This window comes from Garra rufa, chromosome 7 (genome assembly GCF_049309525.1).
Source record: "Garra rufa chromosome 7, GarRuf1.0, whole genome shotgun sequence".
Classification (NCBI taxonomy): domain Eukaryota; kingdom Metazoa; phylum Chordata; class Actinopteri; order Cypriniformes; family Cyprinidae; genus Garra; species Garra rufa.
The window spans coordinates 15,646,780-15,674,504 of record NC_133367.1 but is presented as its reverse complement, the minus strand read 5'-3'; the positions used below and the strand labels follow the sequence as shown (position 1 = coordinate 15,674,504).

The 27,725-nt window shown below is 35.5% G+C and overlaps 2 protein-coding genes across 2 annotated transcripts in view; both read left to right on the top strand.

Annotated features, from left to right (window-relative positions):
- Window positions 1-27,490, top strand: part of LOC141337969 (uncharacterized) — an 87,016-nt gene extending 59,526 nt beyond the window's left edge. Inside the window, exons 32-41 of the mRNA XM_073843543.1 lie at window positions 12,176-12,349; window positions 21,492-21,665; window positions 22,204-22,259; window positions 22,615-22,738; window positions 23,202-23,293; window positions 23,551-23,644; window positions 24,129-24,293; window positions 26,362-26,523; window positions 26,637-26,770; window positions 27,043-27,490. Of these exons, the coding sequence (XP_073699644.1) occupies window positions 12,176-12,349; window positions 21,492-21,665; window positions 22,204-22,259; window positions 22,615-22,738; window positions 23,202-23,293; window positions 23,551-23,644; window positions 24,129-24,293; window positions 26,362-26,523; window positions 26,637-26,769 (1,174 nt within the window). The 3' untranslated portion in view covers window position 26,770; window positions 27,043-27,490. The remainder of the gene's footprint in view (window positions 1-12,175; window positions 12,350-21,491; window positions 21,666-22,203; window positions 22,260-22,614; window positions 22,739-23,201; window positions 23,294-23,550; window positions 23,645-24,128; window positions 24,294-26,361; window positions 26,524-26,636; window positions 26,771-27,042) is intronic.
- On the top strand, window positions 12,459-20,824 carry LOC141338863 (ribonuclease inhibitor-like). The gene is made up of 13 exons (XM_073844478.1): window positions 12,459-12,524; window positions 12,569-12,666; window positions 12,773-12,937; window positions 13,165-13,335; window positions 13,515-13,685; window positions 14,649-14,822; window positions 15,226-15,399; window positions 16,330-16,503; window positions 16,642-16,806; window positions 19,590-19,763; window positions 20,206-20,379; window positions 20,505-20,675; window positions 20,809-20,824. The coding sequence occupies exons 1-13, from the start codon at window positions 12,459-12,461 to the stop codon at window positions 20,822-20,824; spliced, it is 1,893 nt and encodes a 630-aa protein (XP_073700579.1).
- Window positions 27,491-27,725: the final 235 nt, after the last annotated feature.

Genomic DNA, 27,725 nt, shown 5'->3' with positions numbered 1-27,725 from the left:
GCAATGCAAGCAGAGCCATGTGGGGAAAATTTTTTTTTTTGATCTATCAGGATCACTGCACTCGTTTTTTCACCGTCATTATGTGTCGCAGAACTATAATGTTCCCTACCTTAAATGACTGTTGGAGATCAGGTGGACAAGCCATCATGATGTGACCAAGTGCCTTGTGGAGAATCAGGATGCTATTATGAGTGTCCTGCAGAGCCGCTGCTGTTGATATCTGTACAGAGGCATCAGGGTTATTGATAATGTTAAGGAGGCATAATTTCTTTGAAATAGGAAAATTTCTCCTAAAAGTTCTGGGTTCGTTGATGTCTGCAAATGTTATGCTGCAGGCTCATTCTGTTGACCTGTGCTGTGCTTCAGAAGTAGTCAGTGCATCTATGCAGACTTTGAAGCAGATGAGAGATGAGGAGAGCAAGATATTAACCAGCATGCATGCACCAGGTGCTAAAAGAAAGAGAACAGTGAGCTCACTGCTCACATGTAGTGTCACTATGTCCACTGTAGGCCATGCAGATGACTCCATGACTCCTTGCCAGGCTCTAACAAGAGCTCTTCTCAACATTTTGAACATAGCCATTGTAGAGATGGAGACAATATTCTCCAAAAGCAATCTTGATCTCATAAAAGCAGTTAATTGCCTTCAACCTCAATCTCCCTCTTTTCTGGATGTTGCCATGTTAAGTCCTCTGCAGAAAATGGCAGGAAGTGACACTGACAAACTTTCCAATGAGAATCTTGTAGCAAAAATAATGTTGGAAAAAGAATTTAAAAAGACTGATGATGATGATGGCAATGTAGAGTTTGTAGACATCTCCACCATTTGCAAATATCTACATGGGTATAAGAATGCCTTTCCTCAGCTGCGTCGCATGTATGTGACCTCCCTTGTGATTGGAATATCATCTGCATCATGCGAGAGCTCTTTCTCCACTTTGTCTTGCTATGCTGCATGAAAGAAAAAGAAATTTAGTTATTCTGACTCACGAGAAGTGTTAGCATTTGTTAGTCTTTTTGCACAGAAAAGCAGATGACTGATGCTTTAATTGTTGTTATAAGCCATGCTGTGTAAAGAACTAAGAAATAAAAGCGACAAAAAATACACAAAAAATATATATATATATTAATAAAATAAAATACAAAAAAATGAAAAGATAGACAGACAGACAGACAGACAAGAAGTCAAAAGCAGACAGACAGACACATTTAAAAAGTTACATTTAAAAGTGTAAAAAAAAAAAACATAAATGCAGCCTCAAAAGGGCACAAGCCATTTGTGCCAGTCCAAAGCCCGGGTAAAGCAGAGGGTAGGGCATTAAAACATAAAACCTATAAGACAAATTAAATGGATCAAAGGAGGTGAAAGAGATATAATAACCTAAATTAAGATCAAATTTAGGAGACTTTCGGTTCTGCTTAGCATGGAGAAAGACGCTTTCGTCTAAGCTCCTCTAATCCTCCAAATAATTTTGTAATAAGTGAATCTGAAAACTAACTTTTAACCTTAAACGTAGTACAGTAGTAAGTCAAGAAGTTAATAATCCACAACAATGCCAAAAAATTTGGATAAAAGACAGCAAACTACAGGAAGAAACCCGCGATTAGGCCAAGGCCTCGAGCAATGCTACAGGGAAGCCATCTCAACCGAAGCCAGCCACCGCTAGCGATAGTGCATCTCCTCCTAGCACTCAAGATATCATGGAGGCCATAACAGCTCTCAGTGCTTCATTTAGTCAGAAATTCGACTCGTTCACGAAAGCTTTAACCGAGCTGCGATCGACGATGACATCCATGGCAGGGAGAGTCTCGACGATTGAAGAGGCTACTTCGAACCAAGAAACCCGGCTGACGTGTGTAGAGAAACAGTGCGCAGAACTACTGCATGAATGCAAGAGACTCAAAGATAAATGTAACGACCTCGAGTCTCGCTCCAGACGCAATAACATAATCGGAATTGCAGAGAAGGAAGAAAACGGAAGACCTACCGAGTTCATAGCAAAGTTACTTCCTAATCTGCTGGGTTCCGAAAACTACAGTAAGCCTATCCAGATTGTTCGTGCGCACAGGGCGCTGCGAAGACCGAGTGATGATCGTCCACGAGCGTTTGTCATCAGGGTACATCATTACCAGACGAAAGAGTTAATCATGAAGCTAGCCAGAGAGAAAACTCTAGAATATAATGGGAGAAGGGTGCACATTTTCCCAGATCTGACCTCGGATGTGTTGAAGCAGAGATACCGATTTGCAGAGTTAAAGAAAAAAATGCAGAAATCTCGGCGTCAAGTATGGGTTTCGATTTCCATCTACATTCATCGTGACCGCCAAAGAAGGGGAGACGAAAACATTTGACACACCAGAGGAGGCTGGAAAATACTTGTCACAAGTTGTGGAGAATTGGCCAGTGGTCTAAATTGAAGGAACGGTTTGCCAAATTGGTCCAAATAAGACTTATTTAAAACTACTATGTTTGAATAATAGTGAACATTATGGACAATAAGGTTCACAAAACTGGTATTCAAGTTTATTCTATCTTAATGGAGGAAAAAAGATTGTTTTGTTTTGTTTGGTTTGGTTTTTCTCTTGTCGGAGGACACGGAAAATTACGTTGCATCGTTGGTGAGTGATCGATCCGACAGTAACGTGGAGCTAAGTCATTTGACTGATGGGAAAGGGTGGGAGGAAGTCAGGGGTTTTCTGTTTATATGTGCTTGTTCTGAATTGTTCTTGGTAAGGGGATATAGTTATGGTTCGTTTGAAAGGCTTGGTAAAATTGTACTTTTCATCGGATATCAGAAAAATTATTACTATTATATAAATATTTAGAATAAGTCAAACAATCAGAGAAGGCAGAGTAAGGCTTCTGAGTTGGAATGTGAGAGGTATGAATCATCCAGTGAAAAGACGTAAAGTATATATTCATATTAATAATTTACAAGCTGAAATTATATTCTTACAGGAGACTCATATAAAACAGACAGCAAAGGCACTTCTTAATCCTGGATGGGCAGCTCAAATATATCAATCAAACTTCTCTACTAAATCAAGAGGAGTCGCGATTATCGTTAAGAAACAAGTACCATTTATACATAAACAGACAATATCTGATAAAAATGGCAGATATATAATTGTATGTGGTGAAATAAATTCAGTCCCTATTACATTGGTTAACCTGTATGGTCCTAATTATGATGAGTTTTTTTGAAAGAGTTATAGGCAAAATACCTGACTTTGCTTTATGTAACGTGATTATAGGGGAGATTTTAATTGTATTGTTGACCCAGTCAAAGATGCACGTCCTAGTCGTACTACAAAAAGTAAATCTGCAGCCATTTTACATAACTATTTGGGTAATTTCAACATGATGGACATCTGGCGGTGCTTAAACCCATCAGCTCGAGAATATTCTTTTTACTCATCAGTACATAAGTCCTATTCCAGGATTGACATTTTTATTATAGATTCTAGTTTGTTAAAAATGGTTAAGTCCACTCAGTACCATAACAGATTAATATCAGATCATGCCCCATTATCTTTGGATATAAAAGTAAAGTCAGAAAAATGGACGTATAATTGGAGATTTGACAACTCCATTTTGAATGACGTTAAATTCTGTGATTACATAAAATAAAAAATTGGGTACTTTTTGGCTGAAAATGATATTGGTAATGTAACAGACTCTGTACTTTGGGATTCAATGAAAGCTGTTATGAGGGGAGATATAATTTCATTTCAGATCAGAAAAAAGAAAGAAGATAAAAAAAGATTAATTGAAATAGACAAACAAATGACTGAATTAGAGGAATGTTATAAGAAAAATTATTGTTCAACTACTTTAAAGAAAATTGTAACATTGAGAAGTGAATATAATTCTATTCTTGCAAAAAAAATTGCTAAACAACTTAAACAACGTCATTTTGAATTAGGTGAAAAACCTCACAAACTTCTAGCTCGACAGCTTAAACAATCCCAAGCATCTAGAGCCATTCATAGGATTAAAACAGAGAGTGGAGAAATAATAACAGATCCAAAACGAATAAATAAATGTTTTGTAGACTTTTATAAAGAAGTATACACATCCAAAGGAAATATAGATATAAATGAAATAAAAAAAAATTTATCTAATATTGATCTTCCTCAAATAAGTGAAGATGCTGTTGAAATGTTGGAAAAAGAAATTACCTTAAAGGAGGTAAACGAAGTTGTTAAAAACCTCCCTAATAATAAATGTGCAGGCCCAGATGGGTTTAGTGCAGAATAGTATAAAAAATTCTGGGAGCTCTTTGCCTCAGTCTTTCTTCGTATGATCAATCATTCATTCTCTCAATTGAAACTCCCACCAACACTGTATAATGCCAACATAGTATTAATACCTAAGCCCGGACGGGATAAAATGAAGTTGTCATCGTATCGTCCAGTCTCTCTTATTCCAATAGAGGCAAAAATCATTAGCAAGGTCCTAGCTAATAGACTGAAACAATATATATGTACAATCATAAATCAGGATCAGACAGGATTTATGCCAAATCGGCACATACAATCAAACTTGAGAAGACTTTATAATATAATATATACAAAACATACAACAAAAGCATGTTTGATTTCCTTAGATGCACAACGTGCATTCGATCAAATTGAATGGCCTTATATATTCACAACTCTAAAAAGATTTGGATTTGGGGACAAATTCATTCAGTGGATTAAAATTCTGTACGCTAATCCAAAAGCTGCGGTCTTTACAAATTCTACACTTTCGACCTCATTCCCACTATATAGAGGAACAAGCCAAGGCTGTCCTCTCTCCCCCTATCTATTTGCATTAGCAATGGAACCTTTGGCAGAGAGTGTCAGGCAGAATGGTGAAATCGCCCCTATTTTAATAAATAATAGACCCCAATATATATCTTTATATGCAGACGATGTACTTTTGTATATAGCAAAGCCAGAGTTGTCTATTCCACCTCTTTGAAACTTTTAGAATCATTTAATAACCTGTCAGATTTTACAATAAATTGGGATAAAAGTGAGTTAATGCCCTTAACTGAGAATGTTGACAAGAATTGTTTAAGTTCTATACCATTTAAAATTTCTCATAATTCATTTAAGCATTTAGGAATCATAATTACAAGAAAACCAGAGGCACTTCTAAAGGTGAACTGGCAGGCAAAAGTGAATCAGCTAAAAGATCATATAAAATTTTGGAGGACTTTACCTATGTCTATGGCAGGAAAGATCAATGCATTTAAAATGGTAACGTTTCCTAGATTTGTATATTTATTTATTTCCATACCGGTTCTGATACCAGCGAAACTATTTACAAAGCTGGAGTCTATAATTATTTCTTTTATATGGAATTATAAAACTATCAGAATATCTAAAAAACACTTATGCAAGCCAAAAGCAGAAGGAGGATTCAGTCTTCCTTCCTTCAGATGTTACTACTGGGCTGCTAATTTACAGTTCCTTTCTTGGTGGAGACAAACTCCAGAGAATAAAGTGGAGATACCAGAATGGGTTTGGTTAGAAGAATCCTCTTGTAGGAGGATATCTTTAAAGGCTTTACTGAATAGTCCAATAAAAATTGAGTCAAGGTTTTATAACGGAAATATAGTAATAAATAACTCCCTAAAGATTTGGAAACAGATTAAATCATTTTTGGATCTTCCACATATTTATTTGGACACCCCAATTAGTAAAACCACGCCTTTACCCCTGGTTTGCAAGATAAGGTTTTCTCCCAATGGAAACAAAAGGGTTTAATTTCTATAAGAGATCTGTATAGACGGTTTCAACGGCAACAACATAAACAAACGTTACTGCGCATGAGCGCTTTTGTGGCCCAAACTTAACTTCCGGTATACATCCAAATAGAATCAATAACAACAGCTAAGTCCTTCTACATTTACACATTTACATTTATTCATTTAGCAGACGCTTTTATCCAAAGCGACTTACAATTGGGAATACAACAAATAATTCATCCTAAGGAGGCAGATCGACATAGGAAGTGCTCAAAAGTACCATATGTCAGGCGTTGTCAGATGAGTACGGGCTAGAAAGGGAAGATCAGGAAAGAGAGGAGAATTTTTTTTTTTTTTTTTTTTTTTTTTTTTTTTTTTTTTCAGATAGTCAGATAGTGTCGAAAAAGATGGGTTTTCAGCAGTCGCTTGAAGACAGTAATGGAGTCAGCGTTTCGGATGGGGGTGGGAAGATCATTCCACCAGGCAGGGACATTGAAGGAGAATGTTTTGGAAAGTGATTTCATGCCTCTCTGTGGTGGTACAATAAGGCGTCTTTCGCTAGAGGATCTCAGACTTCTGGAGGGAGTGTAGATGCGTAGTAGTGAATGGAGGTAGGCCGGTGATGAGCCGGTGGCTGTCCTATAGGCCAGCATCAGTGTCTTGAATTTGATGCGTGCTGTAACCGGTAGCCAGTGCAGGGATATGAAGAGAGGTGTGACATGGGCCTTCTTGGGCTCATTGAAGACGAGCCGTGCTGCTGCATTCTGAATCATTTGTAGAGGCCTGATTGTACATGCTGGAAGACCAGCTAAAAGAGCATTGCAATAGTCCAGCCTGGAAATGACCAGGGCCTGGACAAGGAGTTGTGCAGCATGCTCTGTTAGGAAGGGCCTGATCTTTCTGATGTTGTGCAACGCAAACCTGCAGGATCGAGCAGTTTTAGCTATATGTTCTTTAAAAGTCAATTGGTCATCAAAGATTACACCAAGATTTCTGGCTGAAGTCGATGGGGTAATTGTTGATGAACCTAACTGGATGGAGAAGTCATGTTGTAAAGTTGGAGTGGCGGGAAAGACAAGGAGCTCAGTTTTAGCTAGATTGAGCTGTAGATGGTGTTCCTTCATCCATGCAGAGATATCCGCCAGGCAGCCAGAGATCCTTGCAGCTACTGATGGATCATCTGGTTTGAAAGAAAGATAGAGCTGTGTGTCATCAGCATAGCAATGGTAGGAGAAGCCATGTGCCTGTATGATGGGGCCCAGAGATGTAGTGTATATGGAGAAGAGGAGGGGTCCAAGAACTGATCCCTGAGGAACCCCAGTGACCAGTTGATGAGTTTTGGAAACCTCCCCTCCCCAGGCCACTCTGAAAGACCTACCAGAGAGATAGGATTTGAACCAGCGAAGTGAAGTCCCTGTGATGCTCAACGATGAGAGGGTAGACAGAAGGATCTGGTGATTTACCGTGTCAAATGCTGCAGAAAGGTCCAGTAAGATGAGTACTGATGATTTGGAATCAGCTTTTGCAATCCGCAGGGCTTCAGTGACAGACAGTAGTGCCGTCTCAGTTGAATGGCCACTCTTGAACCCTGACTGGTTAGCATCCAATAGGTTGTTCTGTGAGAGAAATAAAGATAGCTGGTTGAAGACAGCTCGTTCCAGTGTTTTTGCTATGAACGGAAGGAGAGAGACAGGTCTATAGTTGTCTATGAGTGAAGTGTTAAGTGTAGGTTTTTTGAGCAGTGGGGTTACCCGGGCCTGCTTAAATGTAGTGGGGAAAGTGCCTGTGAGAAGAGATGTGTTGATGATGTGTGTGAGCGCTGGTAGGATTGTAGGAGAGATTGCTTGGAGAAGGTGTGAGGGGATGGGGTCTAAAGGACATGTCGTCGGATGGCTGGAGAGGAGAAGTTTGGTTACTTCTGCCTCAGAAAGGGGATGGAAGGAGAAGAGGGGAGTTTCAGCCGTGGGTGTGGTCAGTTTTAGTTCCTGTATGTGTGGAGCTGGGAACTTATTACTGATAGATGTAGTTTTTTCTGTAAAAAATGTGGCAAAATCATCGGCTGTTATAGAAGTGGTGGGAGGTGGTGGAGGGGGACAGAGCAGTGAATTAAAAGTTTTGAAAAGGTTGCGTGTGTCCGGAGCATTGTTGATCTTGTTGTGGAAGTATGAAGATTTGGCAGTATGGACATGGGTAGAGAAAGATGACAGCAGAGACTGATACATACTCAAGTCAGATGGATCCTTAGATTTGTGCCATTTTCTCTCAGCTGCCCTAAGTTGGGACCGATGCTCACGAAGAACATCGGATAGCCAAGGGTTGGAAGGAGCAGCCCGTGCTGGCCTGGAGGAGAGAGGGCATATTTCATCTAGGCAAGAAGTAAGAGTGGAACATAACGTGTCGGTTGCTGCATTAGTATCCAGAGATGTGAAGTGGGTAGGAGAGGGAAGAGAGGAGGATATTGATGAAGAAAGATGGGAGGGTGAGAGAGAGCGTAGGTTTCGTCTAAAAGTAACGGGTAGGGGGGGTGGGGGTGCACAAGTAGCAAGATGTAGGTTTAGTGTAATGAAGAAATGGTCAGAGATGTGAAGGGGTTTGACCACAATGTGGTCTGAAGTACAGTTTCGTGTGTAGATGAGATCAAGTTGGTTGCCGGATTTATGAGTGTATGCAGTGGTAGTGCGTTTTAGGTCAAATGAAGCAAGAAGTGAATGGAAGTCTGCAGCATAGGGTTTGTCCAGATGCATGTTAAAATCTCCAAAGACCAGAAGTGGGCTGCCATCTTCTGGAAAAGAGGATAGCAGCCCATCCAGCTCTTCTAAGAAGATGCCAAGTTGACTAGGAGGGCGGTAAATGACCACAACATGGAGTTTGATAGGAGATGTTATAGTGATTGTATGAGATTCAAATGAGTTATAATTGCATAGAGGAGAATGGGTTGAGTATTTCCAGTTGTTGGAAATCAGAAGTCCCGTACCCCCACCCCTTCCAGTCTGACGAGGGGTGTGAGAGAAGGAGAATTTATTAGATAGAGCAGCTGGGGTTACAGAGTCATCTGGACGTATCCAGGTCTCAGTCAAACCTAGGATGCTCAGGCCAGATTGCAAGGAAAATGCCGAAATGAAGTCTGCTTTGTTGACAGCTGATCGACAGTTCCAAAGTCCAACCGTGAAAGAGAAAGGTTCAGTGGAAGAGGTGTGTATTGGAAGCAGGTTAGAGAGATTGCGTCGGCGTGTGCGTGTGATGTTGGTGCGGTGTGTAGAGAGCACCGGAATGAGTTGGAAACACATGATAGAGAAGGACAGAAAGAAGAGTGAGAAAAGGAAAGGAGTACTTAAGTGCGTTGTCGGTGTCGTTGCTCGGATAAGTCGCGCAGGAAAAGTCGCAGTCTTTACTCTTGTCGGTCTTCATGCGAGGAGGCTGAACGCTTCCGCTGACGCTTCAGCGTCAGCTGGTATGACACCGTTAAATACACAACCAAACAAAGCTTTACTGAAACAGCTAGGGACGCCTCCTGGGCTCAGTACAGCCGCAAATGTATTGCACGCACGCAAAAAGTCTCTAATCGAAACTTAGATGCAACAGACTTCGCACTTCTAATTGCTCTGGAAGGGCGCGATATGAATAACCAAAGCTTCCCTTGGCCGTCCGCTCAGTTTTGAATTTTAATAAGCACAATCAAAACTACTATTAAACGCAGAAACCACTAGCAAGGCAAATAACAGACCAACGAGTGCTTAATTAACAGCAGCTTAATGTAAATATAAACGAATACCCTAGTTAAATAAATATAAGAGTGCTTTTAACCACAGCGCAATGTAAACAGAACGAATAAATGAACGAATCCAACGACAGAGTGCTTTTAACAGCAGCACAAAGCAGACTGAAACGAATAAATTAATAAATTCAAACGAGTGCTTTTAACTGCAGCTCAATGTAAACAGAACGAATAAATGAACGAATCCAACGACAGAGTGCTTTTAACAGCAGCACAAAGCAGACTGAAACGAATAAATTAATAAATTCAAACGAGTGCTTTTAACTGCAGCTCAATGTAACGTTCGCCTATTAAAATAGTATTTAAGCAGCAACTTACCCGCAGTCGTTCTTTCTCCTCTGAGGATTGGAATCACTTCTAGAGTAGATTATTTTTTTAATAACAAGCGAAATATGTTGGCTGCGTAAATTAGACTGATTTATTAAAAATGCAAACTCATTACTTCCCAGTAGGAGGTGCTTTAAGCACAAGAAACGAGGTTTCCCCGGTAATGGCTGTAGACAAAGCAGCTCTTAATTTAAAAACGCTGCCTTATGCAGGATGAAATGAAAATGACATTTTCTAAAGACAGTCTTTCTTCAGAAATACAGTGATATAAAAACACCCACGCCTGGGTTTGATTTTTAAACGTGTATTACGTTTATTCAACCAAGTCTATTAACAGATTAATGAATTAGTCTATTAAATCCAATTTCCAATTGTAAAATCAGTCGGTTTTTATATCATGGCAGGTCGCCACAAATAAATAAATGTTTGGGAAACACATACCACAGCACAATAACCTGAGACCAACTTCATTACTCATTATTAGCTGCGTTTGTAGCCCGCGACAAGAACCAGACAGATAAACAAACACAGACCGGAAGTTAACTTAGGTCCAGGCGCGTGCGCCCGATGAAACCGTCTATATTGATAATAAATTTTGCTCATTTAGTCAACTTAAATTAAAATATGACCTTTTATCAACAGATTTTTTCGGTATTTACAAATTAGAGATTTTACTAGGAAACATTTCACTGGTTTTGAAAACATGACTACACATCCAACTCTGGAAATTCTATGTAATCGCAGTCCAATAGAAAGATGAGCTGTTTCTTTCTTTTATGCTTTACTATTGGAAAAGGTGAATGTAAACACTGATCATATTAAGAAATAATGGGAAAAGGAACTTGGTATAGAATTGTCTAGCGAGTCATGGGAAAATTGTCTCAATGAAATTCATGAATACTCTATTAACGCAAGGCATAGTGTGATCCAATTTAAAGTTATTCATATACTTCATTATTCAAAGACCAAACTACATAAGATTTTCCCAAATGTCTCCTCAGTATGTAACAAATGTAAAATCTCAGATGGCACGTTGTCTCATCTATTTTGGACATGTCATAAAATTAGACCTTTCTGGCGAAGTATATTCAGATTTATTTCAGAAGCATATAAAATCGATTTGCCACCTGAGCCAAAATTGGGCATTTTTGGAGATACCTCAGATATAGGAAGCAAATATATGTCACAAGCTGTTTCTTTATGCATGATCTTAGCAAAAAAGGCAATTTTACAGAAATGCAAGTCTGAAGTTGTGCCTGGATTTGAAGTTTGGCTAAGAGACTTAAGTTATGTGTTACCCCTAGAAGAGCTGAGATATAATATAACAGATAGACAAAAAATATTTACAAGAATTTGGAATCCAATAAGATCCATAATTAACAATTTTGAAGTATAACTTTGTATCAGCATAGGGGTCAAGATTAGGGGTACACTGAGTGTTTTAAATAATTTTTTATATTGTTAATTATTTTCCAACAAAGAACTGTAGGATATCCGGAAATTAGGTTATTGAATTACCGCCTTTGTTTAGTTCTTAGTTATTTGACAATGTAATGTTAAGGAATAAGAGACATATTTGGGATGTAACTGACGCCTTCAAGAATTTGTGGGTATACGGGATTGGTGTGGTCATGTAAAATGTGTATGTGTAAGAGGTTTGGAGGCAGATGTACCTTTGCATTTACTGATATGTTTAATGTGGGAGTATGTGTATGTATGTATGTATAGGTATGTAGGTGTATATATAGGTACGCAGTATACAATTGTATAGGTTATGTTCTCTGGAAACTTAAACAAAATGTTTGTTTTGTATAATAAAAATAAATAAATAAATAAATAAAACTTTAGTTAGACAAACTTTTTGATTAATGTAACAATTAAAATAGAGTCTAGAAAAATGAAAACAAAGAAAAAATGGAATCCAGAAAAATTAAAAGAGAAAAAATGGAATTTGAAAAAAAAAAAATTCATTTGTGAAGAAATAAAAACGGATTTCATAAGCGCCTTTTTATTTCACTTTTGCCTTTGTTTTATTGTATTTTTCCTTTAGTTTGTAACTTGCATCTATGTTTATATTATTAATTATAAAGATTTAAAAAAATATATTATATCATGATATAAATTGTTATTGTGAAATAAAATTACTATATAATGGAAAAAAAAGATCAAATTTAGAACAAACTCAAACCACACATATTGGACCATAACTGTTTCCTGGTCAACATTATAAAATTGATATTGCAAAATGAAACGTGGCATATCTGATAAGGTAGTTATTGATATTTCAGTGATTAATTAATTAAAGGTGTGTTTTTATTATTTATTTTTTTAGACTTTCAAACTGCAGTATTTCTGAAAATGGTTATACAGATTTGGCTTCAGCTCTGAGATCAAACCCTTCACACCTGATAGAGCTGGATCTCACAGGAAATGATCCTGGACAATCAGGAGTGAAGGAGCTCAATGATTTACTACAGGATCCAAACTGTCAACTTAAGACACTGAGGTGAGTGTTCTAAAAATCCTTTAGGTTCAAGAAAATTGTCAAAAGACATTTATAAAAGCTTTGAAATGACTAAAATCCCTTTCACAACATTTTGAATATAAATCACAGTATGGCAGATAATGTCAATATACTTCTACTCTGTCCAGGTTTTTGGGTCCTGATGCAGAAGAAGCTTGTAAATATCTGACTGAAGTTCTAAATAAAAACCCATTACTCCAGAGAGAGCTGAATCTGAGTGAACGTAAACTAGAAAACACACGAGTGAAGCAGATCGCTGCTCTACTGCAGGATAAACACTGTACACTCAGCACACTGATGTGAGTATTGTGTTCATTATTCATATCAGGTGATAAAAACATTATTCTCAGTACTCACTGAAGCACTTCATCCTGGAAATTCATGCTCTCCTGTTCATCATTGTAGATTGCGTGATTGTGGTCTAAAAGAGGAAAGCTGTTCAGCTCTCGCTACAGTCCTGAGATCAAACCCCAGTCTGAAAGAACTTGACATGAGCAACAATAATCTGCAGGATTCAGGAGTGACGAATCTTGGATTAGAAAATACAAACTGCAAACTGGAGAAACTGAAGTGAGTTCAATGATCCATTTTTTTTATTAAAAAAAAATAATTTGTTACAAATTAAAACTTAACTGTAGTAAACTAAAGAGTAGGAAAACATGTGTCAGATGATGAATTGTTTTTCTTCACTAATCAGGAAGAAAAAATGTAATGCTTTTTTATATAAAATCTTATTTGCATTAATATTATCTGTATAATATTTTTTATTTGGATTTTTAAATTCCTTTTATCTCTAGACTTTCAGACTGCAGTATCACAGAAGAAGGTTATAAAGCTCTGGCTTCAGCTCTGAGATCAAACCCTTCACACCTGATAGAGCTGGATCTCACAGGAAATGATCCTGGACAATCAGGAGTGAAGGAGCTCACAGATTTATTACATAATAAAAACTGTAAAATAAAACTGAAGTGAGTAATTATGCAAATTACACAAAATGTACCTGTCATGCAGGTGAATTATTTCTAGAAATGTAATTGTACTAACTTTGATCCAACAACTTGTGCAGTTTTAAAGCTATTTCAAAAATGGACTTTTAATCACACCAAGTTCTGTTGAATTGAATCTAGCTTCATCTTCTCTTCTGCAGGTTTTTGAGTCCTGCTGCAGAGAAAGCCTGTCAGTATCTGTCTGGAATTGTGGGCAGTAATCCCTTCTTTCTGAGAGAGCTTAATCTGACTGGACAACAACTTGACATAAAATTAGTACATTTGCTTGCTGCTCTACTGCAGGATAAACACTGTCAGTTCAACAAACTTAAGTGAGTATTTCAATAAGTTCCAAATTTATACGTTGTTTTGGAAGTATTGGGCCCTCTTTAGTAGAAGTGTAATCAGCCACTTCGTACTAACATTATTGTAGGGGTGGAGCTTGGCCTCCTCTTTGGCAATTTGCATATGTCTGCTGTTTCTGACTTATTTTTGGTCACAAGATTTGCATTTATTTAGACATGGAACTGTCTCTTTACAAGCACATCACAAGAGAGATGTTTTAGGCATGCACTTCAACTTTGCCTCAGTGCCAAGCACAAGTCCAATAACTGCCAGAGGTATAAGTGCAGAGAAAGCTTCAGTAAAAGAACAGCAGATATGTGAGATTGTGGAGCATGATTAAATATGGAGGCAATTTAAGCAGCATCAAAACGTTTCATGTATTTGTTTGCTATATAGGCATCACATTTAAAGTAATAGTTCACACAATAATTAACATTTTGTCATCACTTACTCAAATTCATGTAATTCTAAACCTGTAAGACTTTAATTTATCTGTGGAACACAAATTAAGATATTTTTTAATGAAATCTGAACAAATTCTGTCCCTCCATTGATAGTCTGCACAACTGCTATTTAAATGCTTTAAAAAGTTCATAAAAAGATCATGAAACTAATCCAAATGAATGTTTCAGTCCAAATTTTATGAAAAGATTTACAAAAAGATGTAATTCATATTCATATGAGTACAGTAAACTTGATGTATGAACACAGTAGTTAAAGACACATAATATAAAGTTAGGCAGAAGTATTAATATAAAAAATTTTTTTAATGTTGTACATTCAGTAACTGTTTAAAAAGCCATCAAAATATTAAATTTACCAGATGCAGGTGCAACGTACAAATGCCATTAAAACAAGCAGAAGCAATGAAGATTGCCATTGCTGTTGATTAAAGGAGGTTTTAAGATAAACTGAAAAATATTTCCTGTCTTTGTTTTCTTTCTCTGCAGGCTGAATAATAACAGTATTACAGCAGAAGGTTGTGCTGCTCTGACTTCAGCGTTGAATTCAAACCCTGCAAACCTGATAGAGCTGGATCTGAGTGGGAATAAGCTAGGAAACTCAGGAATTGAGAAGATCTGTTGTTTGTTGAAAAACAAACAATGCAGATTAAAGAAACTGACGTGTGTATTTTCATTTATTAATATTTCTACATGGTAACATACATTTCTAAATGTACATTTGCTTGATTGTCATGACAAATGATTAAGGTTATGGAGGCGGAAATTATTTTTGTAGATAGCTATAATTATTCTATGAATATTAAAAATCAAAGTAAATGGATGTTATCATTAAAACATTTGTTGCTTATCTGTGGGGGGAGATTTGTTTTTTCTTTACTTAAAATGCAGTCACATTTTCCATGGCAGTGCTTTTTATAATTACAGTTAAAGTTATTATAATTATTAGTTTTTAATTCTTATCATTTTTTCTTATGATTTAAATAATGACATGCTACTTTATATGTGTGCATTTTGCTTATTTAGTGTATTGTGTGCCGTACTAAACAGCTTCTTTCATATACAGACTTTCAGACTGCAGTATCACTGAAGAAGGTTATAAAGCTCTGGCTTCAGCTCTGAGATCAAACCCTTCACACCTGATAGAGCTGGATCTCACAGGAAATGATCCTGGACAATCAGGAGTGGAGACGCTCAGTGATTTACTGCAGGATGGACAGTGTTCATTAAAGGCCATCAGGTAATCAGATATTTCAAAACAAACATTGTTGTTTATTTGTTGTTTGTGTAATACAGTGTTAAGGAGAGGAAAGGAGGTGATGGTGAGGAAAGGAACTATAGTGACCCATACTAGGAATTTGTGCTCTGCATTTAACCCAAGTGCGCGCACACACACACCGTGAACACACACCCGGAACAGTGGGCAGCCATTTTGATATCGCTGCGGCGTCCGGGGAGCAGTTAGGGGTTCGGTGCCTTGCTCAAGGGATTTGTTGGATAATACATATGTTCTCAATTAAAAGAAAATGATCCCTTATTATTCTGATAACTAACTATGCATTATCATAACTGTAACCTCAACCACATTTAACTACACACTGCATGTAATACACACTATTACATTCATACTACACTGGACTAGAGGTGCACAATATATCAGTCGCTGAGAAAGTATTGGCTATTGGTTATTATTATAGCCTCAATAATGGATTTTCCGCTAATATTTTTACAGATAATTAGTTTTGCTGTATTTGTGTTCACAAGACAATATCTGAAAATGTGTTTGTCAGGTGGTGTCACATGTGTTTAGACAAATTATATCACATTATCATTTTCTGTTAGTATTATTTTTATGCATATTTTATTTTGATCATCTGTTGTGATTAAAGATGTGCTGTTTTGTGTGTTCTTCTGTTTCTGTGTAAAGAATTAATAGGTGAAAACACATTTCTGTATTTTCTGTTACTGGTGTATGCTTATACATGAAAATGGCATACGTTTTTTGTGTGTTTTATTTTTATTGCATGCTGTTAATTTAATTTTAGTTTAATTTATTGAGACACATTTTTGTAGTTAACTATTCTACTCTGTTTAGAGATGCATTAAATATGGGAGCACCTAAAGGCAGAAAATTGAAATATTATCTAATCTGTAATTCTTCTTCCTGTAGGTTTTTGAAATGTTCAGCTGCAGAGGAAGCGTGGAAGTATCTCACTGAAGTTTGTTGTATAAATCCTTTACTATTAAAAGAGCTTTATCTGAGTGAAGATAAATTAGGAGAACTGGATGGGGAGAAACTCTCTGCTCTTTTGATGGACTCTCATAGCAAAGTGGAGAAAATTAAGTGAGTGAACACGATTTATACATTCTAACTTCTGTTTAGTCCTTAAAAACACATTCAGTCACATGTGTCAGCAGATATAAAGATCTGATGTTTGTTGAATATGTGTTGAATAATAACTAATGGTGTTTTTGTGTTTAGGCTGAATAATTGTGAGCTGACAGAGAACAACTGTTCAGTTCTAGCTACTGTTCTCTCCTCCAAAACCATCCTGAAAGAAATGGACCTGAACAACAGCCGTCTGCTGAACTCAGGAGTCAAAAAGATCTCTGAGGGACTGAAGAAATCAAAGCTGAAGATACTGAAGTGAGTACAATTAACCATCAGCTACACCCAACTCCACAGTAATCACAGGAATAAAATGTATATAAGGGTTGTCACGATACCCTAAAAATTACTTGCGATACTATAGCAGCTGAAGCATATATATAGCATTATAATTGCATAAATAATGGTATGAGATTAATGTTTTATATACAAAACTCTGAATACAGAAATATGTTGGAAAAGAATTTAATATGATGGGAAACTTAAAACCTCCAGCAGGTGGCTACAAGGTTCATTATTGAATCTCTGAGTCATTCAAATGATTCTCTCAAAACAGCTGAATCCTTCAGGAGCGAATCAAATGAATCTGTTTTACAAATGGCTTAGTGAATCTGTGATTTGCCCAAACCAATGGATTTGGATTCGACCGAAACTAAACAAAAACGAGCACTTAACTCTTGCTTGTGTCATATTGCTGAACTGTCAGGAGCATTTTTGTTTGCATATCTTGAAATTTCCAAGTTAGCAGCTAGTATATTAAAATGTATGTATTTATAAATGTAAAAAAGTATATTTATATATAAAATGAACAAAGTGCAAGCCAGTATGTTAATGAATGGAATTGCTTTCATGATCGCAAAGATGCTTTCAGAAACAGGTGATTACACCCCTGTTCTAAAATGGGCAAATGAATAAAAATACAAAAATACTTTCTTGTAAAATATTTAGATGTTTAATCATTGATTCTTGAGCTGCTATTTTTAAATAAACCCTGCTGGAAAAAAAAACCCAGCTAATACCAGCCTAGGCTGGTTGGCTGGTCTAAGCTGGTTTACTCTGAAAGTAGCTGGTTTCAGCTGGTCTCCCTGCCTGACCAGCTAAAACCAACCTGGCCAGACTGAAAATGTGGCCAAAACCCCTCTAAAACCAGCCTGATGACCAGCTAAACCCGGCTAACCAGCCTAGGCTGGTTTTAGCTGTTTTTTTTTTTTACCAGAGATATCAGACCCTTTGATAAACTGCAGCATGAACAAGGACGTCCGTGTGCAACTTCTTATTTCAAACTGAACTGAAGTGTCCATATATACTAAATAAAGCATATACGCTGTACTACACAAAACAAAGCAGAAAGACATTTTGCCAATCAACTTGTAATGTTTCTGCTGGCGTGCATGTCCTGCTGTGCATACAACATATCTTATGGTACTACCTTATGGACGGTACTACCGTTTCAAAAATGCAATGGCACCATTGTATTTTTAAGCTTTAGTATTGCAATAATACTGTAGTACTAGTATACCGTGCATATATATATATATATATATATATATATATATATATACAGTATATATATATGTATATATATATATATATATGTGTGTGTGTGTAAATATATACACACACACACACACACACACACACACTAAGGAGTTGCCATATGGCAACAATTAATTTCTAATGATTTCCTTGTTATATTATTGTAGTATAGTTGTATTTATGTATTAATAAAATATAGATACAGCAATATTTCTCCCATGTGATGAGAATGAGAATGAGTTGGCCTTCAGTGACCATAACGATGAGTGTGTTTGTGCATGTGTATATGTTTTTGCATGTGTGTGTGTGTGTGTGTGTGTGTGGTGGATGATGATGGAAATTAAGATTGAATGCTTACATTTTTAAAAGAAATGTGCATTTGATTTGGAAAAAAATAAAAATAATCGTAATTGAATATTATTTTTTCTTTTTTTGTCATTTCATATTGTGGTACACTGTTTCCATATGGCAATGTTTGCTTAAATACCCCCCCAATTATTTTATTTATTTATTTATTTTCAAAAAATGATTTTGATTGGTATAATTCAAGATATTTCTTGTTATAAAACTTATGTGAAAACAATATTGCATAGTTAGAACACAATGCATACCGTAAAACATTTTGAATAGTACTTTTTGTTGTGGATAGTGGTTTTCCTCCAGTAACTGCACAGAGAACACGTGTGCATTTTTACACAAAAATCATCATTAACTTCTCAACAGTGTTATCTCTTATGGCCATAATAAAAATAAATAAATACATCAATAACATAGCTATAACATTTTTCATAATTATGTTTATCCTAAATGAAGCATGACATTTTGAAACAAACCACATATATACAAAAATGTGTCTTCTTTCCTAAGCATTTTCTAAAACGCAACCCAAGTAGGGTTGAAAATCATTGAGGGCTTCGGCCAAAAATGGCACTAGAATGAACATGTATTCACTCCAAATTTACAATAAGATGGCAAGTAATAATTTAAATTTGCTTATGTTTCCTTATATTTTGTTTTTAGGCTTTTTATGTGTGTAGCATTTTTAAACCAACATTTCTTTGAAGCATATAAATGTAGTACTAAATGCAGAGGTGCTTAGTCAGAGCTGAAATACCAGAGTTTTGTTCAGTGGATGACACTCTTACTGACTCATCATAACAAAAACAGTGCAGATACAATATAAACAAAATATTACTTTAGCAATCTAGATTTAATTTGAATGTTTTTTTTTTTTTTTTTTGCAAAGAGGATATAACTCATGCTAGCCATTACTTGCTTCATTTCTGCATAAAATGTGTTTCTGAAATAAAAAGCTGTTTTTTTAAATAAAACAACTAATATTTCTAATACATAAAAAGCAATGAACTAATTCAAAAACAGTTCTTAGCCTGAATCTGATGTGCCATTTACCCAAATAAAGGGAATGCTTTTGGGTAGCATATTGTTTCTTTGGTTAGAATCAGTCACTGCACAATGTTATTTTTTTCATATTTTTATTTCTCTAGGCTTTCAAACTGCAGTATCACTGAAGAAGGTTATAAAGCTCTGGCTTCAGCTCTGAGATCAAACCCATCACACCTGATAGAGCTGGATCTCACAGGAAATCATCCTGGACAATCAGGAGTGAAGGAGCTCATTAATTTACTACAGAATCAAACCTGTTCACTGAAAACACTGAGGTGAGTGTCCTTGAGTGCAGTAGTTTTAAGGTTTTAGCTAAAAGACAAAACCATAAAATAATATTTTATCTCGGCACCATTTACACATACCTACAACAATATTATACAACACTTTTACGACAGTTTACCCTTTGAGTTTAATACCTTTTATTAAATAACTATGATTTGTAAAGATATATTTAAATTTATATTTATAGAATAATTGTATACATTTATAATTTCTCTTTAACAAGATTTGATTTCAACATTTAATTTGCATTATACTTGTAAAATTTAATCATGAGTGTTTATATAAAGAAAACACAAAGACAGATTTCTACAAAAGTGCATTAATGTTGTATTTGTGGTGCGAAAAAGCAAACCTATTTTTATCAAGATGATTTTCATTATTGTAGAAGGCAATGTACAGTTGTGAAATGTTAGTGTACTTCTCTGTCTCTAGGTTGTTACAGAATCCTGCTGCAGATGAAGCATATCAGTTTGTGATTAAACAAGTGGGTAAAAACCCGTTACTCCAGAGAGAGCTGAATCTGAGTAGATGTGAACTAGGAGACACCCGAGGGAATCAGATTGCTGCTCTACTGATGGATAAACACTGTCAACTGAGCACACTAATGTGAGTATTGAGTTTATTAAATGCTTCACATTTAAAATATCTTGAAGAGATGGAATAAACTGCACAGTGACCAAAAGACAATAATAAAGTATAGTCAATTCTCCCTCTCCTGTTCATCATTTTAGATTGCGTGATTGTGGTCTAACAGAGGAAAGCTGTTCAGCTCTCGCCACAGTCCTGAGATCAAACACCAGTCTGAAAGAACTTGACATGAGCAACAATAAAGTGCAGGATTCAGGAGTGAAGAAACTCCAGAATGGCTTAGAAAATACAAACTGCACACTGGAGAAACTCAGGTTAGCTGAATTATTGATTTCATGTAACCATTTTGTTTTCATCATACAATTTATATTTTAACATTTTTAACATTTATAAAAAAATCACAGTACCTTTTGACTACTATAAAACTTTTTCATAACAGACTTTCAGACTGCAGTCTCACTGAAGAAGGTTATAAAGCTCTGGCTTCAGCTCTGAGATCAAACCCTTCACACCTGATAGAGCTGGATCTCACAGGAAATGATCCTGGACAATCAGGAGTGGAGGAGCTCAATGATTTACTACAGGATAAAAACTGTAAACTTCAACTTAGGTGAGTCATGATGAAATAATACAAAATAAATGACATGCAGGCTAAATATTTAGTAATACAATAAGCTGCAATTTGGTGCATGTGGGAATATTGTGTTGTTGGTGACAAATAGTCATGCTACAAGCTACAGTATAGGTTCAATGGACATTATGAGCCTCTAGATGTGATGATATTTAGTAGCTTATTAACTTTTTCTGAATACAATGTAGTTTAATTTCCAACAAGCCCAGATTCCAAACACTGTGCAGATCTATGAGTCTCCAATTCTTCACAAACATGCTGTGTCTAGAAAGATCTTGAGACCATTCAGAATGCTAACCTCAGTTTCCATATTTGTATTGAAAATCTATCTTTTGCCCTTCTGCTTCTCAGGACATTTGCACTGTTGCACTTTTTCTTTAAAATAAATATTTGGACTTCAAAAAAGTCATTTTAAAGTAAAACAGTCACTAGACAACATTTTGTGAGGCAACAGACATTTAGTTCAGAATTCACCTGAATCTTGCTTCAACTCTTGCAGGTTTTTGAGAAGTCCTAATGCAGAAGAAGCCTGTCAGTATCTGACTAGAATTGTGGGTAAAAACCCTTTACTCCTGAGAGAGCTGAATCTGAGTGGACATGAACTAGGAGACACTCGAGTGAATCAGATCGCTGCTCTACTGCAGGATAAACACTGTCAACTCAACACACTGACGTGAGTATCTCATAATTTATCGTGTGTTTGGTAATGCTTTTTTTTTTATTTGCTCATATGTTGGATTCAGAGGCCTCACTATAATGTTAATAATTAAAATGAAACAGGCCATTAAACACAAATAATTTAAAAAAAGTTTAGCTTTAAATATTAGGCCAAGTCAGTTTGATCATGGGTCAGAAATTATGAATGAACACTGGATCAGATTAATCTTTGTTAATGTTCATTGTTTGTTTTTTTGTTTATTTTAGTTCACAGTGCATAATGTTAAGAGATATAACTTTTTATTTAAAAAAAAAAACAACTCAGTAGAAGTATTGTCATCATAAATTAATGTTAACTAATGTAGGAAACCATGGAAGAACCTTCTTAAAATTGACGTGAAGTGAATGTATCTGAAATAGAAGTAACACTTCATAATTTAACGTATGAATTTTAAATGACAAATTACTGTCAAGCAAAAACAAAAATCCAAATCCTCCAAAACCTTAGTTGATTTTCATAGATCTGAGTCGCTCTCTTCTCTTTCTGTCTTCAGTCTGTGTGGATGCAGTATTACAGAGAAACAGTGTCTCATCCTGACTTCAGCTCTGTGTGCAAACCTTTCACACCTGAGAGAGCTGGACCTCAGTGGGAATAAAATAGAAAACAATGGAGTGAAGCACATATGTAACATACTGAATGATTTACGCTGTAAACTGGAGAGATTGAGGTCAGTAAGATTGAAATATAATAATCAAAATGCTTTAAACTGTTTTTAAACTAAGACACTTAATACTCTGTATATTATAAAGAGCATAGAGAGAGAGTACTTTGTGATCTGGTGAAGTAAAGATGATCTCTCTTCCTCTGTCTTCACAAAATGTTTTATTTTCTTCTTTTCCTTTTTTCCAATATAGGTTAAGAGGCTGTGATATGAAAGATGAAGGTTGTTCTGCTGTGGCTTCAGCTCTGAAATCAAACCCATCACACCTGAGAGAGCTGGACCTGAGTGAGAATAAACTAGGAGACTCTGGATTTACAAACCTCAGTGATCTACTGATGAACCCACAATGCAAGCTGGAAATACTAGTGTTAGTATCATTATACTGTACAGCAGTTACAGCGTGATTCAAATTTACTGTTTAGTTAAACAGGCCCAGTTTACAGTATTTAAAGTGAATCACTGCATCTTTACTGCAACTGTATTTCTCTGTTGGTCAAACTTAATAATAGGTGTCTAACTAGGAAATAATTGGGATTAATTTAAAGTGTTCAATAAAATGTATTGGTTGTGTTTGTGTTTATTATGAGAAATATTATGAGATTCAGATTTGCTGAAACAATGAACAAGAGCCAACATAAAATAAATTAATTTCACTTTTTTCAAAGAATGAGAAGACAATAACAGCTTCTGGCATTTGGAATTTAAAAACAATTAGGAACAGTTAAACTATGGCAACTATAGACTATATGGAGGACTATATGCCTACTGTTGTTTTTAATAAGACTGACGTTGCGGATCCAAATCACTGTCCTTTCTGTTTTTGTCTTTAGACTTTGTAAATGCAGTATTAATTTGAAGCAGTGTCTCATCCTGACTTCAGCTCTGAAATCAAACCCTTCACACCTGAGAGAGCTGAACCTGAGTGGGAATGAACTTAAACACTCAAGAGTGGAAACATTTTATGACGTACTGAAGGATTCACACTGTAAATTGGAGAGACTCAGGTGAGGAACATTCATGCACAAAAAAAATCAGTGTTTTGGTATTTTAATGAATCAAAATAAAAAAATATATATTTGTCTTATTTCTCTGAATGCAGGTTAAGGTCTTGTGGTATAAAAGCAGAGGATTGTTCAGCTCTGGTTTCAGTTCTGAAATCAAACCCATCACACCTGAGAGAGCTGGACCTGAGTGGGAGTAAACTAGGAGACTCTGGAGCTGAAAATCTTGGTGTTCTGTTGGGCAGTTCAAGATGCAAGCTGAAAAAACTACAGTTAGTATCATTACACTGTACAGCATTTACAGTGTGATTTAAATGTACTGTTTATTAAGACAACAGGGCACTAGCTGCAAAATGTATAGCACTGAATATTCTGGCATTTACGCTTCTGAAGAAAGATTCAAAACTGATGGTTTATTATTTCTGTCAGCAGAAAAAAACATAAATACAAAACTTTGTTTATATTTGTTTATATGACAAAACTTTGAAGCAAAATGTGATAGAAGTGAGAACAGACCGAAATGTGACAAAAAACAGTAGGTTATTCTGACAGAGGTAAATAATAAATAATATACATATACAGCTTTGGTATTCTTTTTTTACTTAATTTACTAATATTTAATAATGAAAGAACATTTTTTGACTAAACTTTAGGGATGTCTTAACATTAGTTGAATCTAATCTAAAAATGCATTTAACTCACACATGAACCTAACGTGCATCTGATTCATTGGCTTTTTTTTTCTTCTGTCTTCAGTCTGCGTGGATGCAGTATTACAGAGAAACAGTGTTTCATCCTGACTTCAGCTCTGTGTTCAAACCTGAGAAAGCTGGACCTCAGTGGAAATAAAATAGAAAACAAAGGAGTGAAACATTTATGTGGCATACTGAATAATGAACGCTGTAAACTGGAGAGATTGAGGTGGGGAACATGCTTAAAAATTTCCACATTGCAATTCATCCAAAACACTTTTACTCAATATTTCACAAAGAGTCTAAGTTCACATTATAATTGAATAATCAAATTATTGTTGTGTTGTGTGAACTGCTGAAAGTATGGTCTGATATAAACAGCTGTCAGGTACCAAATGCAGGTCAATTTTGGCCAGTGAATTTAATAGTGTTACAGACGACTATATAATAATTTCATTATCAGTTAACTGTTAATTTGCACTGTGGCACGAAGAATGAGAACTTGCTAAATATTCTTGGTTCATTATTGAACTATGGTGGGACAAATTAGATTAAGGCTGGCCACCATAGTTTAAGTAATTAATAGGAAATACTAGGAATTTCTATGCCACTGAAAATCCATAAGATGAAATTTCTCATAACATGGTTTCCTACAGTGTAAAAAATGATACAATATGTTTACTCAATAAAATTGTGTCAACAGATTACAAGCAATGTTAATTAAATTCAAAACATAAGAAATAATTAGAATTAATCAAATTAGATGCTTACAAATTAGCCATTCAAAATAAGTAAAATTGTTTAAAAAAAAAATTTAAACAAAATTATTGGTTTCATTGGAAACCCCCCAAAAACCTATGATAATGAATACTGTTATGCATGTCAGGCCAGTAGTTGGTGACCAAGAAATACCTTGCAAAAACATAATACACATCACATGATGTGACCTTTTTAAAAAAAATCACATTTTGTTTACATGGAGATGATACAGGCATCATGTTCAAAAGCTTGTGTTTTCAGGCCCCTAAAACAGAATTGTTGAAGACACAATTCATTAAAAAAAAAAAAGTGTTGTAAAAAGTGGTCAAATGACTGGCTGCTATGGCTGCCAATCAAAACAAAAAAAAAACATAAAATTAATGTGAAATATTGTAACAGAAAAATGTGTAAAATAATGTTTATTTTTTTCTTCTGTAAAAACTATGTTGAACATTTCTGTAAAATTATTGTTTTTGCACAGACATCAAGAATCAGCGTTAGAACCTGAACAATGGTGACCATTAAAAAGCATGTTGCAGTGAATTCTGGGTGCCACCAATGAAAACTCATCCATGGCTCCTATCATGTATTGCAGCATGAATAATTTATGAGCTGAATTGTCTAATCACCATTGTTATGATTCATATGCTGATTCTTGATGTCACTGTGTGCCTAAATGAGCAGTTTTTCCCTACATTTTTGTTCAGAAAATTTTGTAAGAAACTCCTTGGTTTATACTAAACATTCCAGATAGATAAACATTCCACTAGAGAATGACAAAGCTGCTGTAATCAGTTTAAATCTTGTTAAAACATAACCAACACCATCCATTCACCTTTTCTCTTGGCTTGTCTAGTTCTTATAACTTGGTTACAGCAGCCAAACAATATCTAACGTTATAAGTCAAGTGTCCAGAGCCCAACTAAAGCAAATGCTGACCACTGTTTTGGTAACCTTAAAATTATTTTCTTCTTCAGTGATTCTGTTAACTCTGTTAGCATCACATGTCTTCAACAACTCTGTTTTAGGGACCTGAAAACACAAGCTTTTGAACATGATGGCTGTATCATCTCCATGTAAACAACAAAAAATGTGAATTTGTGAAAAAAAGATGTCTTGTGCATGTGTATTATGTTTTTAAAGGGTGTTTCCGGATCACCAACTACTCGCCCGACATGCATAACAGTTTTCATTAGCATAGTGTTTTTTGTTTGTTTGTTTTCAATTAAACCAATATTTCTGATTGAATTTTACTTCATTTTTGTGCAATTTTCCTCATTTTGAATGCCAATTTGTAAGCATCTCATTTGATTAATTCTAGTTCATTCATATGTGTTATATTTAATTAATAATATTAGTTGTAATCTGTTGCCACAGTTTTATTGAGTAAATTTAGTGGATCACTTCTGAGGTGACTGTGAAAAATTGCTGAAAAATGATGCTAAGATAAGTCAAAACTTAACTGTGCCCTCGAGGTTAATATCGCATTCTTTGTTAAAAGGAAAATAATTTTCTTCTGTTTGTCTTTCTCTTTCTAGTCTACATGACTGTGGCATTACAGATGTGGCTGATTTGGCTCAGTCTTTGGCTGAAACAAAAGCTCTGCAGTTTTTAAAACAGCTTGATCTGAGTAAAAATAGCATTGGATCCTCCAAGGACCGTCTCATTGATGTGCTACAAGGCTCCAAATGTAACCTGATGTGAGAAAACACTAATTTCTCACAGTCATGCTAAAACAAACAGATATACATCATGTAATTACTTTAACATGTTCTGCTTAAAACCACTGTTTTCTTCTGATTCCGTCTTCCAGTCTGGATAATGAACAGTCACTCTTGAGAACTGGTGTAAACTACATTAGTGGGTTGTCAAACCCCTTGGCAAGAGCTCAAGATCCTGTGGAATCAACAGAACAAGAGTCACTGTCAGATGAGGAATCCTCATAAGGTTCTCACTTTATTACTGTTATAAATGCATATTTGTGAATGTAATTTTGGTGAGATATTGCTAAACAGCATGAAATACTTACAAACAATTACAAACTTACAGCTACTACAGTTTCAAATAGCATTGCTTTAACTTATTTATTACTATTTAAAAATAATTACTAATGTATACAGATTAGAGCTTCAAATAAAATATTGCAGCATTAATAGAAAAGTACATGTTCACATGAGAAATGTTGAATGTTTATTGGTGGTTTTGTATTTATTTTACAGATGAAACATGAGGGACAAGAGTTTGATGAGCACTCAAATGAGGTGGATTACCTGAATACAAGTCCATAAATGCCTTTATCATAATGATGTTTGGATTAAATAATGAAGGTGAAATTATTGTGGGCTACATGAGCACAGATTCAAATCAGCTCTTTGCACTCATTTATAAAAGTCATTTTTATAGATCAGTGGTGATATGTTATTTCTTTATACCATAATTTTATTTTACATTTCCTTGTCTTGTATTATATTTCTCTCACATTTTATATGCATATTTATTTAAGATTGTTTTTGTTGGTTCTTATGTCTCATAAGAAACATGTCTCACATTAGACGCTTTCACTGACAAAAGAGTTGTGGATGAATCCGTTTTCCCGCACCAGCCCACACTAATCTTTACCAGTTGAGAGAATTAATATGTACATAGTATGTGCTTTCACAGTCACCAGTTTAGATAGTCTAATGTTTTTTGTTTTTTCTGATTAGTGATTTCAATCTTTTTTGTGTTGTGATGTGTTTGCATACTGTAAATATACAAATAAATACTTGATCATTTCATTTTGTTTGTAGAGTTCATTCGTTGAAAAGTCAGCTATCAGTACAATTGGAGATACAGAAACAAATGCTAAGATTTTCCTTAAAATTGTTGACTTGAAACTGAAAAGATCACATGTGTTCCTCAA